The sequence below is a fragment of the Malaya genurostris genome, chromosome 1 (assembly GCF_030247185.1).
Source record: "Malaya genurostris strain Urasoe2022 chromosome 1, Malgen_1.1, whole genome shotgun sequence".
Classification (NCBI taxonomy): Eukaryota; Metazoa; Arthropoda; class Insecta; order Diptera; family Culicidae; genus Malaya; species Malaya genurostris.
In genome coordinates, this window is record NC_080570.1 from 143,330,060 (window position 1) to 143,345,532 (window position 15,473).

Genomic DNA, 15,473 nt, shown 5'->3' on the forward strand with positions numbered 1-15,473 from the left:
TACTGCAGAATTTCTGATTCTGAAGATTGTTCCACTTATTTGTTTAAACTAACAATACATACCTGCACAATACTTCTACTTCACGCAGAATAACAACAAATTTTCTTTCTATGTAAAGGTAACACTTAATTTTCACACTATTTTTACAAGATAAAAAAACAACAACAAACCGTTCCAGCAAATTGAACGAATATTTCGTGCAATATGTCGTTCAACAAGCGCTCAAAGACCAACAAAATTGAACGGCCTGCTGAGAGGGAGATGGTACACAGACTTTTCAACTTGACACACAGATTTTAAAATTGCAACTCTGGTGTAGATACCCTCTTAGAAAAAAACGTTCAACGGTGGTCCTTCATTGGTCAAATACGTTGGATCATTGGTCCAATGAAGTTCCAATCAATCGTTCGACGGGAGGCCACACGGACCTTCGTTTGCCGATTTTGAAACAGACCGTTGAACCGAATGCCATTTTTTTCGTTCAACAAACCCGGCAGACAGAGGTCCATTGTTGAGCCATTTTTAACATGAGGAGTTGGAGCCCCGTTGGACTAGTTTTACTGCAGAATTTCTGAAGTTTTTTCCACTTATTTGTTTAAACTAACAATACATACCTGCACAATACTTCTACTACACGTAGAATAACAACAAATTTTCTTTCTATGTAAAGGTAACACTTAATTTTCACACTATTTTTGCAAAGGAAAAAACAACAACAAACCGTTCCAGCAAATTGAACGAATATTTCGTGCAATATGTCGTTCAACAAGCGCTCAAAGAACAACAAAATTGAACGGCCTGCTGAGAGGATGTGGAGCATCTTACACGGAAAGTAAAAACTACCTACTATTTGACTTTTTTTACTTAATTTTGAATCTTTTCTTTTATTTGCTCCTTCAATTGTTGTCAAATAATTGTAATTTTCACCGGCTGCTAACAAAGATTACGACGCGACAAGATTGCGAATCAAATATAGTAAAAACATTGTTTTTTGTTTGATTGTAGAGATTCTATTGTTAAGGTAATTCGACTCTTCGGGCCAGCAAAACTGTCTGACTCTTCCTTATGATAAAAAAAGAACCGGAATATTATTAAAAAACGCAAAATTTCAATTTTTAATAAATTTCTTTATTGTCTCCTCCTGCGGCAATACATGCATGCCAACGCTTGATCCAATTTTCCATACAAGTTTTATAGGCCGCCGAAGGTTCAGTTCACGCAGCGAATTCTCTTTTATGGTCTTTATGGTCTTAAAACGCGTTCCCCGCAATGGCAATTTGAATCTGGGGAAGAGGAAAAAGTCACACGGGGCCGTATCTGGAGAGTACGGTGCTTGGTTGATGATATTGGTTGAGTTTTTGACCAAAAACTGCGACACAACCAACGCTGTTTTTGAATGAAATTCAGCTTTTTTGGCACCAGCCGAGAAGCGACGCGTTTCAAACCCAAAATATCAGTTAAAATGTGTTCGGCTGATCCATAAGAGATGCCCAACAACACAGCAATCTCTCTAATCGGTACATAACGATTTTGCAACACGATTTGCTTCGCCGTCTCAATGTTTTCTTCAGTAACAGATGTTGGGCGGCCAGGGATCTCATCATGTTCCAAGCTTGTAGGACCACCTTTGAAGCGTTTATACCACTCGTATGCCTGTGTTTTTCCTAGACACGATTCACCAAAGGCCTTTTCTAACATTTTCAACGTTTCGGAACACTTAAATCCATTTGCAATACAAAATTTGATGCACGCACGTTGTTCTAAATTTTCATCCATTATAAAAATCGCCACAAGAAAATTTTTCAACTTCTTTGTATAGACGCCAAACAAAAACTAATCGTACGATATGCGTCAAAAATTGACAGAATGTGTATAAAAGTGTTGCCAACGTTGAGAGAATAAAAGTTTACCGATTGGACAAGCGCGGGAATTTTAAAATGAAAATTCCGGTTCTTTTTTGATCATAATGTATGTGCGGGAGTCGGAAATCGAACCCAGAAGGACTGTGTGAAAGGCATCGGCTTACCCATTCCCCAAAAAAAGTGTTTGTCAGAGGTTGATTCGTTGAGGAATACTGTGACATTGAAGAAGTTGTATGTTTTAAAATTCACAAGCATCGCAGTGACGGTAAAAATCTAATGTTCAATTCTTTATTTAGCGCTTAAATCTCTCAAATATTGAAGTCGTTTCTTCCCATTCTGACTCGTTTGCAATAATCGGTAATCAACAAATTCACACTTTCAATACCTTAGTGACCTACCGAACAATTTATCCCTCGAAATTTCGCTCATTTCAGATTACCCAAACACACCACATCACCATTAAGATTAATTCCAACAGTCAGTCGGAAATTTACGACCGACGTTTAGTTTCACGAATTCAATTATTTGCAGAACTTCCACACCCAGACGACATGGACTTTCCATCCCGTCGTAAGTGCGTCAGTCCCACACATGAAGACACTCCGCTTTGAGAGACCAAATCCCGGTCAGCCGATTGCGAATTTACCGGAAAAGCTGTCAAAAATTAAAATGCAACCGATTTATGTTTATAACTCACTAAAGCGACACACGACCCGCATGATAGCCGTTCGGTTCGTCCTACAGCTCAAGGGCTGTAGGTCGCTGCTAAAGGCTTCCCTCTGACATGGCCGGGCGATTTATCAAAGGGATGGAATAACATTAGTTTGCGCTTTCCTTGCACCACTCTCTTCAACGACGAACCGGGATCTGTGGCGTCGATCTGCACCGTGCACAGTGCAGTGACCGAACTTCGATAAAGGGGTAGGAGTCACACGGGTCAATTTGTTATCGGCAGACTCCGACCCGATGGTTGTTCGCAAGTTTGCAAAGGGTAATAATCGATTTGCTTCCGATCCGATGTTCCGACGACGAATGGTCCCCCGGGTGCGATTGCGACTTTCCGAACGAGGACATTTACGCGAGTAATTGAATGCGATTTGAAACAGTGACTTCGCTCCACTTGAGAAAATTGCTTCTAGTTTAGAACAGTTCCTAATGTTTCCCACTGTTCCGGGGAGTGCAATCAAACACCTGCCACGGCCTTTCACCGAGCGTGCGGCAATTGTCCGAACGGAACGCGAACCATGAATGAAATACTACATTGTTTGGCTCGTTCAGTTCAGTTCCGCCTAATCGTAAACAACATTTAGCTCTTTAGCTCAAGGGGCCACTTGTGGGCCAGCACTTCCTCATTGCGCCGTGTTAGTCAAGCACCGGGAGATTCATTGCAGCGGTTCTCATTTTTCATGCTTATATTTTTGAATTTGCAACTGTTGTTATTATGATGGTAGTTGTTTGTTCGTTCGGGATCGGATTCTGTGTTGCAAGTGCGGAAGAACGGACGCCCTTTTTGGATTCGAACGCTGCGCGAAACAATCAAGTGGCCTTTGTTTTGATTCTCGATCGGAGTGTGATGTGGCCTGCTGTGATTAGGTTACGCCAACGAGTTTACGAGTGTAGGAGATTCTACCCGGAATGGAATGAAAGGCAGCACGAATAAAGCGTCTTTATGGGAATCGCAGTCAAGCGAGCAACTACATAAAGACGCTTTATACAACTATCTAAATCCGTTACATTTTACACATAAGAAGTATTTACAAGAAAAATTGCTTGAGACTGAGAAGAATGAATTGCGCTTTGCGCCTTTTTAAAGATTATTAGCGGCCCTTACACGATCATTAAAAGTGTCATTACTAAAAAGGAATGGCACTTTTAATGATCGTGTAAGGTCTACGAGTTCAGTAATGATGGAATTGTGGATTTTCCATCATTACCAACATTATTTCTTCTTCTTATTTTTTTTGTGGAAGTGATGAATATCTTTAGAACTATACGCGAAAAAATGACAAAGTGTAGATTTAAATTGTTAATATTTCATTAACCTTAACGTTTCAATGGCAAATCAAATTTATTTTCAGCTAAACGAAAATAAAAATATTGCTATTGCTGGAGTAGTTACAAATACTCATCATTAATAATGAACGTGTAATGCTAAAAAGTAATGATGTACAGTAATGCAGTAATGACGAGCGTTTGAGCAGAAGTGTCATTACTTAGTAATGACACTTTTAATGATCGTGTAAGGGCCACTATTGAAACGATGTTTTACACACTAAACGAAATTAGTCAACACTGTACTCCAATTCCTGATTTCGGCTGAGATATTTAATTATATTTCTATTACAAAATTACTCTTATTTCAAAACTTATCTAATTAGGCAACGCTTTTAACGTTTGAAGTTTATGATTTCCTGAGATGCGTAATACTCTACGATTTTTTTTTGAGAATTGTAAAGCGGCCCATACACCTTCAGTTTTCCGCACAATTTTCCGTTTGTGAAGTCATGACTGAACGATTAACTGAAGTGACTGAAGAGTTCATCCGACCAAACATCCGGTTTTGTCCGATTAACTCATCAGTTCTTCAGTTAATCGTTCAGTCCGCCAGTTTTCTTTTAATCTGAGTAATGAGCCTCCATGAAAAAAACTGATGAAACTGACATCAATACAAAACGCAAAACTGACCTGACGTCACACACGCTGAGTTCAGAAAATCGTTCAGTTTTTTATTCCGTCCAAGGTTCATTTGACTAGTCCGGAAAACTGAAGGTGTATGGGCCGCTTAAGATGCTCCGTATATACACACTTTTTTTTTTGTCTCTAAATCTCGGAACAATGATTTCCAAAATTTGTACTCGGCAAAAAATAAAACTGTTGAGTGTCTCGGAAATCTCAAATTTGACAAACGTCAGTTATCACCGAAATCGCTAGCAAAAAGTTTACTGTCCGTTCGGCATAACCTTTGCTGAATGTTCGGCAAAAGCGATGAAGTGAAATATATAATTTACTGAACCTAAGGTAATTAAAAGTGAACAAAGAATGCTGTATTTTTTTCAAATTATAAACTCCTAATTGGGGGTCGCTGATGAAGTGCGCTGCAATAAAAATATCGAAAAAATTTAAGAAATAGATTTCGATCGAAAACCAAAAAATGCGACAACAAATACGAACGCGAGCGCACTTCGGAAGCGTGTTTGGCTGTGAAGATTCGTAATTTCTGAAAGTATCATGGCATACCTTTCGTGGACGACATTGAGAAAGGAAAAATCGTCTACAGAGAGTGTGATGTGATAAATATGAGTAACATTCACTTTCCGAAATAGACTGTTATGGTAGCAACGATTGAGTCGAACAACTCGGCAGGGGATTGATCTCTTCTATAGTTCTGAAGAGACGTTCAAAAGTATTATCCAGTTTATTTGGGTGACTTAATTTATATCTCGAAAACCGATCTCAATCAGTGCTGCTAGGAAATTTCGAATCATACAGCTTCTTCTATGTTTTTGAGGTTCCGCAAGGAAGCAACCGCGAACAAACACTGTTTTCACTATATTTTAATTATATTAATTCTAACCAGACCTGCTTAAGCAAATGATTTGAATGTTTTTGTTCTTGTGCATGGAAGCGTCAGGATCAAGAGGATACAATATAAACTCGGCTCCGTTGATCTTTGCCATGAAGCCATGCTATCCTGCCAATACTTGATTGAGCAATTCCAAAAATAACCGGGAAAAAGTGACAAAATCTGGATCGACTTGTACCGATTTGGATGAAATTTGGCACACATTGCCAATATGGCAAACTCTTTGTTCTTCACGGATAGAGAAACTTATTTGACTCTAGACTAATTTTTGAGAAAAATGACATTTATTTTTGCTGGAAAATAACTTTAAATCATTGCAACGTGGAAAAAAATGCTCTCAGCATCTTAGAAAAACTCTGGAAAAATATAAAAATGGTATCAAAGAAAGAGTAATAAGGAATCGGTTCAACACTCTTGAGAAATATACACTGATTATAAAAAATTCGGACAAAAATTCAAAAATACTAGTATCTGTGACTGTTACTATCTCGTGACATTAGTGGCTATATAATAATGAATTTTGATTATAGTGTAATTAAATAGGGTTTTTTTTTTCTTTTAAAGCTATTAAGTTCATTCCACTAACAGTTCAAAACAGGTAATCTTTGGTTTCTTTATTTATTTTTAAATGAAATTTAATTTTTAACCTAAACAAAAAATTTCACATTTATTGTTAATTTGATTAGTGCGATTTGAAAATCAAAAAAGTGACAGCTGAAGTAACTTTTAGGCATTTTGTCAGCTTTCTGATTTTGCTGAATAATTGCCATTTACTCAAAGTGATCTGCCTCCTGGGAGGTAGCCGTTTTCGATTCATTGAGTCATAAAATGTAAATAACTGATGAGGTTTTTAAACAAATGTATGTGTTAACTTGTTGAAAGGGCGTTAGTCATTGAAAATCTGAGTTCTTTGATTTCATTCATTTGTTTTCTAGGAGGAAGGTCACTATGAGTAAATATATTGCTTTTTATGTGTAAAATCATTTTCCGTTGTTTAAATGGCTGTCTTTAATCAGAAATAAGAAACTGGAAAACCGTCAGAAAATTATTTCAGCAGTGACTTCTCTACTTTTAAATTCACGTTAATGAAATTTCTAAACAAAATAAGTACTTGAGGTCTCAGCTTGAAATTATTAAAAAAATAAAGGGACATTTCTTTTTGAATTTGATTTTTACGGTTAAAGTTTTTATAATTCTTGAAAAAGTGTTCAACTGTTTTGTTCAGTGTTTTTTTTTTCCTACACGGAACCACAAAACAACCTAGTTTTAAGTATGGGGGTTCCGTACAATAATTTATTTCTAGGTAAAGTAGTTTCGGTAAGGCAAGTGCAAAAAAATACTTAAAGATGAGTTATATCTACTCAATGGTAATTTATATTTACTCTACTGTTGTATCGGATATTTAAAAACATTGTCAGCATGAACCAACTGAAACTGTCTACAAAATGTTTTAACAATTGGTGAATAACATCTTAAACAAACAAGTTCTGAATAAGATTACAGAACAGAGTTTACTATATTACAATAATAATTATCATAAAACGTAAGCTATAAAATTCTTTCAAACATTTTGAGAATTCCATAAGCCTATCTCAATAAACAGTTATCGAGCTCCAGTTATATGAAAAAAGTGCATACAAAAAATCATTCTCCCTTTCCTCTACTTCTGAAAAATAAGTGGGTTTTCATATTGAAGTTGTATCAAATTTTAACCAGTCAAATACAGAAAAAAAACCTGTTTTAATCCACCTAGTGGTGTAATGATGCCTTTCTCATGTACATATAATATTGTGGTATTCTATTCAAAAAAATTCTCTTCGAGTTTTGAAAGAAACCAAAAGATTGTTTATGCATAACATACAGAATAAAACAGTGCTTTGATTGCGTAAGCCATCCTTAAGAAAACGAAATGGGTTCACTATTATATGCACTTTCCGGAATCCGGAACCGGATACCGGGAACCAGGATAGCCGGAAACAGTTTGTGAAGTTGCCTACTGATAATGACTATCGATTTATGTAGTTTTGAGACCAGTTTAGATTTTTTTTCACGTTTTTTGTTTCGCCGGTTTAAGTGACGGTGTACAATATTGAACACACTTTACCCTATAATTCCGGAACCGGAAGTCGGATCCGGATGAAATTCAGGAATTCCGTATGGGACCACGAGACCTTTCATTTGAATCCTAGTTTGTCAAAATCGGTTCAGCCATCTCCGAGAAAACCTAGTGAGATTACATACACACACACACACACACACACACACACACACACACACACACACACACACATACAGACATTGCTCAGCTCGATGAACTGAGTCGAATGGTATATGACACTTTTTCACTGGTCGGTTTTTCAAGTGATTGCATAACCTTTCTATATGAGAAAGGCAAAAACACGTACTTTATTCGTTTTTCGATTGCAGGCTTCTCCGTGTGGAGTTCGAACATACGACATCTGCACGGAACCGCGAAACTAATTTAATTCTGGGTTCCGTTTCATCCAATTCCGAGGTTCCGTTCGATAACCTAATTTTAAGTAGAGGTTTTGCTCTTGTGTTTTGTCAACAATAGTGTGTTTTGTAAACAACAACTCCAAATATAGTAAAAAAAAGTCAAAAATTAAGTAGTTTTCATTTTCTGTGTAAGTTTCCGGATCAAGTTGTTTCCCTCAAGGCCTGCTGAGTGTACAACTTTTAAGGTTCATCCTACGTTCCAGTCTACTGTGACTCAATAGACGACGGGAAGTGGGATGTAATAATTTATCTCCCGTAAATGTTTTCGCAACAGACAATTCCCTCGACCTAATCTATTACTATAAGTTATTTGACAAACTCTTCAACGGTGGTTCCCTTGATTGTTGTCGTCGTTCAGAAGTCAGAATGTATCTTCTCCCTCCACTGCAATTTGACACATGCTTCGGCCTCACTGTTCTGTTTGGGACAACCTAAATGACTTTTCACCCTCGCCTCCGGTTCCGTTGTTAGAACCGGAGTTCGGTTCACTTGTTGGACCCGCGTGTAAGTTTTTCGAGTACCATCGAGCAGACTGTAACTGGCGATTAAAACTAATGTTCTCGCACTAAATGACTGTCGGGGTTCTACCGCCATTCCGTCGGTCCCCTTTCCGGTCGTTATTAGTTCGTCTAATTCAATTTTCTCGCCAGCAAAAGATAGACCGTAATCCGGCCGTTCGAGATTTCATTCCGGTGCAGGTCGATCCATTATCAGCATGTTGGTTCATTTTTCGCATCGGAGTCATTTATAACTGCTCTTCCTCTAATCAGCCATAAAATTGCAGCTTCGGTCCAGTCACTTCCAAACCGGCCAATTTCTATTATCTCCGGGCAGAAAAGTTTGTACTGTCACGTTATAATGAGACTAATTAATGACCAGTGAAGCTGGACTGGAACTGATTGCACCTTATCGGAATTGGCCGCTGTGGCTTATGTTTTACGAACAGCTGACAACCGTCGCCCCGAATATTCGATGGCGTCAGGGCATCGTTCTGTTTTTTTCCCTTCGTATTTACATTTCATTTCTATTGCAAAATAAACACAATTTCTTTTGGTAGATTAATCGGATTACCTGATGACTGATTTGCTTTGTTTTCCTCTCTCTCTTCCGCACAGGTAATGACTGGCATCAGCACGACAATACAAGCCATCAATTTGCAATCACTGAAGGTAACTGAAACTAAATTCAACCGCAGTGAGACAAAAGAAAACAATTTCACACAAACGCTGACAACTGTCAGCAGCATAATGAAAGAGCGAGAGCAAGACAGTGTGGAAAGACATCTCAATTCAGGGTTCGGCTGACGCCGCCGTCGCCGTTAAAGCCATCGGTAAACAACCGGAAGCAAAGTTCCTCTCTAGTGCCCTCTCAGCCTTTGAAAAGGAACGGAGCCGGTCGCTGCAGCACGGAAGCCTGCAAACAAATTGCCAATAATGTTGAACTCGACTCGTCGATGGTGAAGATCGTCATGTTGTAGTACGGGGGATTAGAAGATTAGTCTCCAATTGGTAAACAATTGACAAATCATCACCGTCTTCGACGGGTTTGTTTAGGGCCTTCTAGTCAAAGCCTAGTCAGCTGCTCTTCGGTGTTGATCTTCCGATCGAAGAAGGCTTTGACGAACTTCCTGTCACAGCTGCCGGCTTTGTTTATTGTATTCGCAGTGAAACGAAGACCGAGATTTGAGTCGCTTTCGTCGTCGTCACGTAAGTGGCTAGGCAAATAGGCTACCGACGACGGGGCCTCTGAAAAGTTCGAAAGATACTTCGCACCGCGCCACCGCTTGCTTTGTTTGCCGTGCGGTAATGAATTTATGCTCGAACGTCGGGATAGGGTTCTAAAAAGGGTGGACCATCGGATCACGGGCAATCCAAAAGCCACTCTGCACGGACTGTTCGCCCGTTCGTCGGTCAGTTGAACTTTGAAGTCACAGATCATTGATCAACCTGATTCGTGTAAGGATGCGGCAAAAACGCTTGGACGCTTTCGTTTTTCTCTTCTTTTGTTCGGTTCTCTTATTCACTCGCCAGTTGAGCCTAATCGGAAGATTTTAACTGACCGGTAGCCGATGAAAAACACACAGACGGCAGACGGCGAGGTAAAGTCAAACAAAACTGAACTCTTCAAGGCTCAAGTATTATTAGTTGGTAAACAAAGCTAGCAGTAGAAGTGGCACTGGTTATGGCTGTCCCTCTGCGTGAGCTTTGACCAGAGAGGGGAGGGGGAGAGAAAAAGAGTGAATAAAGTAGTACGGAAGTGGTATACAGAAAGCGGGATGAATTACAAGTAAAGTGGTAATTGGGACAACAGGTTTGCGAAGAAGGTGGAAGAAGCATAACACAAATGTTTCTATCAAATAAGTTTAATTAAAAATATGAATATGCATAAAAACTTACCTTCAAATTTAATATTCAAACACCTTTTTTTATCAAATTCATTATGCAAACTTTAAATGTACTCAAAGGCCAAGTAGGCTATGCTCTAACTTTATGGAAGAATGTTCTGTTTGATTTTAACTTGTTCAATTTAAAATCTATGTAAAGGGTATTTTCATGGCTTCAGTTAAACAATTATCAGAGGATGTAAAATCTCAAAGCTTAAACTACGAAAAATTCTCGATTCGATTGTTTGTACGTTGTAAAATACTATACGACATAATCAAATTTTCACAAGAACTCAATTGTTGGAAGATGTTACTATGATAATCAAATCCCAGACCGAAGAATCTGGTTTCAAAATCTTTTCTGACGAAATTTGTGTACTTTTTTTTTAATATGTACAGAGTTTGCCTTCCCCGCAGCCTACTTGAATTCGATTTTCAATGCCGCATACTGGATGAGAAAGTTTTTCTAATCCTGTGGTCTTAGGTTTAAAACTCCTAGAACAACCAGATACGTTTCTTCAAATACTATTGATTAGTGAAACATTCCTAGCGAATATCAAATGAAGCAAAGCTGTGGAAATGTCAGAAATAGGAATTACGAATGCAAGACCGACAAGAAAATTACACAACTTCGTTAACACTAGTTTGATAGCTACCGGAATCTAGTCTGAATTCAGCCGGGTGCTGGAAATTCTACTCAGCGGGTTACTGCAGGGCTCGTGAGCAGAGCTGCCATATGAAAATCTGTGTTTCAAAATGAAAAATCTTTTCACTACCTGTGACGCATGACGCATGATTTTCAAAAGTCTGCTGAATAATTTGCAACAAAAAAAAAATGTCTGTAGCTTATTTAAGGAATCTGCAAATTTACAGACAAATCTGCAGACCTGGCATTTCTGATTGAATCAATGATCGAGCGAAATGTAATTTGGTAACAATCGAGACGAAAATGACCAAGGGATGAATTTGAAGACAGCCGTCTTCTCTTGCCACATTATCAGTACAAAATGATTACGAATAAAATCCGAGTAGGCTAAAAATTTTCATTCAAAATTTCATGTGTAATTCAGTTTGAAATCCGAATCAATGCGGACTCCAGTGCAACAACCAAATCCGAATGAATTTCGTCTCCAATCGATTGGTTTGGAAGTCTGTTGGAGTTGAGTGAGAAAAGCGAGATGAGTTTTAGTTAAATTCGAAATAAAAATTTTATATAACTGAATATTTTAAGTGACTAAGCAGGCTGTGCAAAATTGGAGGCTTATTGTCAAACTTGTCACAACTTGTGACGGTGATTGTTGACGACTAATTTAGTATGATTGTCAATCCTAAATTTACCTTGTAAAAAATACGAGTAGAACTTACTCGTGAGAATCGTACGATCGAATAAAAACTAGAAAAAGATGAGTGGGTTATGTCAGAGAAATAGTTGGACGACGTGAATAAAACTGACATACTCTTTTCTCACTTCCGAATATCGATAGTCGTTCCAATTAGTTGAGTAATTGTGTGAATTATGGGAGCTTTCTGTTTTTGATTCCAGAATACGTACAACTTATTCACCTCAAACATAATATTGAAATACGACTTATTTACATCAACACACAAATCGATAATGCTGTCCGACCGTAGAACGACAGACAAAAAGACAGAACACTATGAGTAAATGATTCTTGAAATATATTTTCATGAGACATATACTGCACCTATATTGAACACTGTACCAAGTATTTACTTCCATTAGTTTTAGTGGAATCGATTTATTGGACACTCGACTGCGCAAAGTCCATGACCTGGTGTCTTTCTGAATAGAAATTAGAAAGAATTTCTAAAAAAAACCTAACTTTTGATCAAAACCGTCGTCCGAGTACGAGAAAGACGAACAAACGCCAAGAGTTTTTCTCTTTAACAGTGCGGTAAAATTTCATTTTCAATCGAATAATATAAGATGAAAACGAAATTTATGGCCGCTGACCGTCAGCATATCCCTACTAATTCATTTGACTTTTGCTGCCATTTTCAAGTGAAGCTCCCGGAATTCATCGTCAGTTGAATAATCGTTGATAGTCATTTGAAGTTTTGCTTGCTCAGTTTCAAGTGCGGAGTAGTGTAACTCCTTCATTGCCTTCGCTCTTGGTAGTAAGCAAATTCGAACGAATAGAATTATAAATGGAGTAAAGTATTAAAAATGAAAACTGAAGGAGGAAACAATTAATTTATGTATATTCTGTGATTGATATTTCAGCAATCTGGTTTGTCTTTCATCTATTATCTTGAACCAATTGGAATGTGCACATGAACCTCATTTGAAGGCCGCTCTCACACTATTGAAAGAGATATTTTGTTACTTCAAGAGATCAACTGACGGTGGTTAAACTGAGCCTCGATTGAAGAGAAACGATTGATGACTGAATGCTGCCCGTTCGGGCCGTCAGCAAACATTGTGTGTGTCAGAGAGTGAAGTTTACTGCATTCGAGAGTTCGTCAATGTGTTCCACATTCAGTTTCAATTGAATTGAATGAAGTTTTACAGCACTGCTCTTTAATACTCGTTGATACCAAACATTTTAGAAAACTATAGTTTTGAATTATTTATGTTACTGTTACTTTTACTGCTTCGCTTGAAACAGTGCATCTATGCTAAAGTATGATAATTCAGTTCAATAAATTCTGAGTTCTGAAAATGAAGTCAATTAAAAAATCCTGGTTCGTAGTTCAGATCTAAAACTTAGGTCTAGAATTCAGATCTTAAAGTCATATTCTAAAAGTTGTTTCAGCCATATAAAATTAAATTTCTCTATCAGAGTTCTGGATTTGAAACTAAATTCAGTTTCAAAATCTTGCCGAAAAATCGGTTCTAAAAATTTAGTTTCAGAATCCAGAATTGAAAATCAGCTCCAGAGTCTTAGTTTTCAATTCTGAACCTGTATTCTGGAAGTAAATTCTGAAATTCAATTCTCAAACTAAATTCTAAACCTTAAATTAAATTCAGTTTCAGAATGCAATCCAAAATTTTCCAACCCAGATCCAGTATTTAGAAGCTGAATGAATGCATTTACTGATAATCTGTGGTTGCTGCTGCTGGTTGAAAAGGCGACTGCTCTCCATGACGCCGAAAACAGCGAAAGAGACTCGTCCAGTTAACCATCGGTACCTGACTACCTCAAAAGTGTGATTAATTTTCCTTACTGTATCCAAAAGTTAGCGAAAACTTAAATTTTGAGCTTGAACCGCTTGTGAGAAATTCTGACAGCTGACAGAAGCCTAACAAGATTCCGGCAACTCTCAAATCCAAATCCAAAAATGCAAACGAATAGGTAAATGAAATGAAAAAACTGGTATATTGAAAGATGAAACATTTAAACTTCTAATGAAAATAACAGAACCAAAGGCGCTAAAAAGAATAACTGATTCAAAACGGTCCTGCTAGTCTTGTATAGTAAAAATCCGACAAAAACCGCCGTTCCCATAAACAATGAACAATTTCCCTCCAAATTAACCAATTTTACTATCGTTCTCATGCAAACCTTATATTTGCAAGTATACAGAGCGTTTCGGCACATTTGATGATTACTTTTTGAAACATGTTCAGGAAGTTTGACAACTTTAATTTCTTCGAATTACAGACTTTTTGGATTGGAAACTCATTCGGTAGACTATTTTTCATGAAAAAAATACAAAAAATTTGGTAAAAAAAGCACCAAAACCTGTAAAATATATTAAGTGTACATATTCTGTGACTATCGATAATTTTTTCTGTGCAGATTCGAAATTGAGGATACAAGTCATACCGTAATAATCTAAAGAGAAAATCGACAGAGACACTTTTGCTTATGGTCGTCTTCAATGCGTCTCTGTACACCTACATATTCCAATTTTATTGCTGAATCTCAGCATAAAATTTGTTTATTATATTGTGTTTGCCATTAAAAAAGTAAAAGACTTCTCACAGTTTTATTCTAGGCATTTAGAAACACGATTCCCTTTTTATTACAATCGTATATTTTAATCACCTACACGAGTTTAGTTTTCATAGAGTGAAAAGAAACAAATTTCGCCGTCCGGAACCCTCGAATCTCAAGTCCTTTCAATAACACCGATAAAAATCATCAACTAAATATGATTATGCACTCGAAAGTCTGTGTGTTATTTGAAATTAATAATCCGCTACGGCTACAAGCGCGATCCTCGGCAGCGAACAAGTTGCCGTAGGGAGAGATAGTAATCAGTTGGAACCCCTTTCGGTCGGTGCAGCGGCAGGAGGTTGCAAAAACCCACTCGAGTCAAGTGCTTATTTTCCCTTCGGCTCCCTGTCAGGACAACGGTAGGATGGTTCCGGGTGTAAATTATAATTTTCACTGTAATAATCCTTGAAGTGGCTCTAGAACGAAATGAAACATAAATTTTACCGCACCCAGCTCACCACCCTTTTTCCTGATGTTGTTTCGTTGTTCGGGTCGCGCCAATTTTTCCACGCTCGCTTGCAGTGTTCATTCTGACAGACGCGGGGACGTGTGGCTAAAGGACATTTTGGAGCGAAGTGAATTTTTCACACTATGCGTTCGGAATCTCAGCAGGCGACGAACGGCGCGCATCTCACGTGTGCTTGATTCACCGTGTCGAATCGCATTCGTTGCAGGCTTTCTTGTGAACGGAGGATTATTTTTAATTTTTTTTTACTTCATAAAATATGTCATGGTTGATAGTGTTTGATTGACTGTTTTTTTACCACCCCTTCCCGGGCATTAATCCGTGGAAAAACCATAGTAGATGATGAGACACTTGTTTGAGTTCCACGAATTTGTCGAGTCCTGAAAGCAACGGTTATTTGACAGTTTTCAACATCCACTCGGAACTCGAACGAGAACAATGGGCATCGAATGAAGACCCCACGAGCCATTAGCAGACGGCGATGTAACCTCATTTTGCGTAAGATCTCATCTAATCTTGCTCGGAAACAATAACATGGTACAGAGTTTTAATCAGTCCCGCGTCAACGAATGATGAATGCTGATGACCACGTTGACAGTTTGTGTGACACTGGCTTGGCAAATGTCCGGCAGCGTGGTGTGCGCACAGATTTTCACTTTTCAAAATCACCAACCAAGCGACCAAGTGAGCCTGTGTC

The 15,473-nt window shown here is 38.1% G+C and overlaps 1 protein-coding gene across 2 annotated transcripts in view; it reads left to right on the forward strand.

Annotated features, from left to right (window-relative positions):
• The window catches only part of LOC131426008 (paired box protein Pax-1), a 123,377-nt gene that overhangs the window by 40,711 nt on the left and 67,193 nt on the right, over positions 1-15,473 (forward strand). Inside the window, exon 2 of one of the 2 annotated variants that reach the window (XM_058588392.1) lies at positions 9,078-9,131. The exons of the other annotated variant lie outside the window; for it this stretch is intronic. Coding sequence (XP_058444375.1) covers positions 9,078-9,131 — 54 coding nt within the window. The remainder of the gene's footprint in view (positions 1-9,077; positions 9,132-15,473) is intronic. 2 annotated transcript variants of the gene reach the window in all.